General features: G+C 44.8%; 1 protein-coding gene across 1 annotated transcript; it reads left to right on the top strand.

Annotated features, from left to right (window-relative positions):
• Positions 1-752: 752 nt before the first annotated feature.
• On the top strand, positions 753-1,654 carry LACBIDRAFT_331957 (uncharacterized protein; the record flags this gene model as incomplete). The annotated part of the gene is made up of 2 exons (XM_001886329.1): positions 753-1,040; positions 1,070-1,654. The coding sequence occupies 2 exons, from the start codon at positions 753-755 to the stop codon at positions 1,652-1,654; spliced, it is 873 nt and encodes a 290-aa protein (XP_001886364.1).
• Positions 1,655-2,114: the final 460 nt, after the last annotated feature.

The raw sequence follows: 2,114 nt of genomic DNA on the forward strand, positions 1-2,114 counted from the left end.
ATGGGACAAGAACCTTTCTATTGCTGAATTCTCATACAATGGACGACCCCATTCTGTTACGAAACAGACCCCATTCTACCTCATGTTTGGATGCGAACCTACCGGAATCCCAATAGCATTCTCAAAGACAAATGTCCATGCAGTCGAAAAGAGACTATCAGAACTCCTAAAGGAAAGAGATAATGCTCGAGCCGCACATGAACTAGCAAGACAAGCTCAAATTAGACGATCTAAAAAGAACTCTCCTCCATTTGGTAAAGGAGACTTAGTATGGCTAGATGGGCGGCACCTTAACAGAGGTCACAAGTTCCCAAAGATAGACTCATTATGCAAAGGACCCTTCAAAATCAAAGAAGTCATGGGGCCAGTAACGTACAAACTTCAACTTCCACCCCAATGGAAGATACATAATGTTTTCCACAGAAAACTTCTTACCCCATATCATGAAACCGACGTTCACGGAAAGAACTTCCCTGAACCCCCTCCTGACCTTGTCGAAGGAGAAGAGGAATACAAAGTAGATTCGATCAGAGATCGCAGGAAACGAGGCAAAGGATATCACTTTTTATATCTAGTGGAATGGAAAGGATATCCCGACGAAACCTGGGAACCAGAAAGCAATTTGAAGGATGCTTCCAAGATTCTTAAAGACTATAAGAAGAGAAAGAGTCTCCAGTAGAATCCTCAGACAATCGTCTAAACTCACAGTCAGACCAACCAGCTTTCTTCACAACCAACCCTCCTCTCTAAACATGTACACCTCCCTCTTCAACTCTGAATCTTTTCTCGCTGCCACCCTCTTCATTGAACGTCTTGTTCAAAAAGAAGAACATGTCTGCACTCTTATTAAGACCTGTCAGGACAACCCCACCCTCTCCCTTGATCTTCACCTTATTTTAGAAGCTGTTGCCACCGAGAAACATCTCGAGGGCAAACTCGGATACAAGGACGAAAATGTCCTTAGTCTCCACCATATGGTAACTACTGCCATCGCCGCCGCCATCCGACCAAGCTCCCCACTGTCCCTGACTATATCCCAAGTCATTTCGCAGGACGAGGGATCATACAGTATTTTGAGAAGTTCGACGGCAAAATCCACGCCTACGGGAAGAAATTCCCAACGTCCCCTCACATCACTGCCTATCATCCTTATCGATGCAGCCCCACTCCCCGCTGCTCGAAATGCAAGAGACTTGGTCATATTCGCAAGATTCACAAGAATTGCAGTGACTACCAGTGCGGAGGATGTCTCTGGTGGGGACCAGGACATACTACCCCCAACTGCGAAAGGATGAAAGAGGCCGATAAGGCATGGGAATGGGAGAAACAGATGAACCCCACAGGATACGACATGAAGATAGGAACACAGATGTGGAAGGAGAGAATCTATGATTGGACTGGAGTACCGATTCTCAGGAACGAAGATTGGAACACCCCCAGGAAGCAACCTGAGTTCGTCGATTTAACCTCCCCTTTGCCACCTTCCTCACCAGCAGTGTTGCCCCTCTTCCCACCAACTCCGCCATCGTCCCCTCTTTATAATCCATATTCCCCTATGACCCACCCATCTCCTCTCTTCAACCTCAAAGACCTGGTCAGCGACTTTGACTCTATCACTTCCTCATCTGGCAATATCAGTGATATTGAAGTTTAAATGGGGGGTAATGTTACAGACTCTTTTTCCTTATACGAACCACACAGACACTTACATACTCCTAAGATGCATCTAGACTATACTGGACAGTTCTAGATACACATCCAAGTCAGATTTCTTTTATGACTTAGATAGACTCATATGACTCCTTTAGAGTCATACGACTCTCATAGACTAGATACGACTTGTATGACTCTACACAAGTCATACGAACTCATACCCTTAGTATATAAGTAGGGTACTTTTCGTTTGTATTCGGTAGCTTGAACCTAGGCAATCTAAGCTTAGTTCCTCCTCATCAGACCCTCAGAAACTAAGATCACCCTCAAACTCTATAGTCTTTCGACTTAGAGCCTCTTTTGAAACCTTGACGATAAGTCTTCAATGTTGAAGACTTAATACACTTTTGACTTAAGAGAAGTCAGTGTATCATGGAACCTTGGACTGACCTTCGGGTGCA

Source organism: Laccaria bicolor, genomic scaffold (genome assembly GCF_000143565.1).
Source record: "Laccaria bicolor S238N-H82 LACBIscaffold_37 genomic scaffold, whole genome shotgun sequence".
Taxonomy (NCBI): domain Eukaryota; kingdom Fungi; phylum Basidiomycota; class Agaricomycetes; order Agaricales; family Hydnangiaceae; genus Laccaria; species Laccaria bicolor.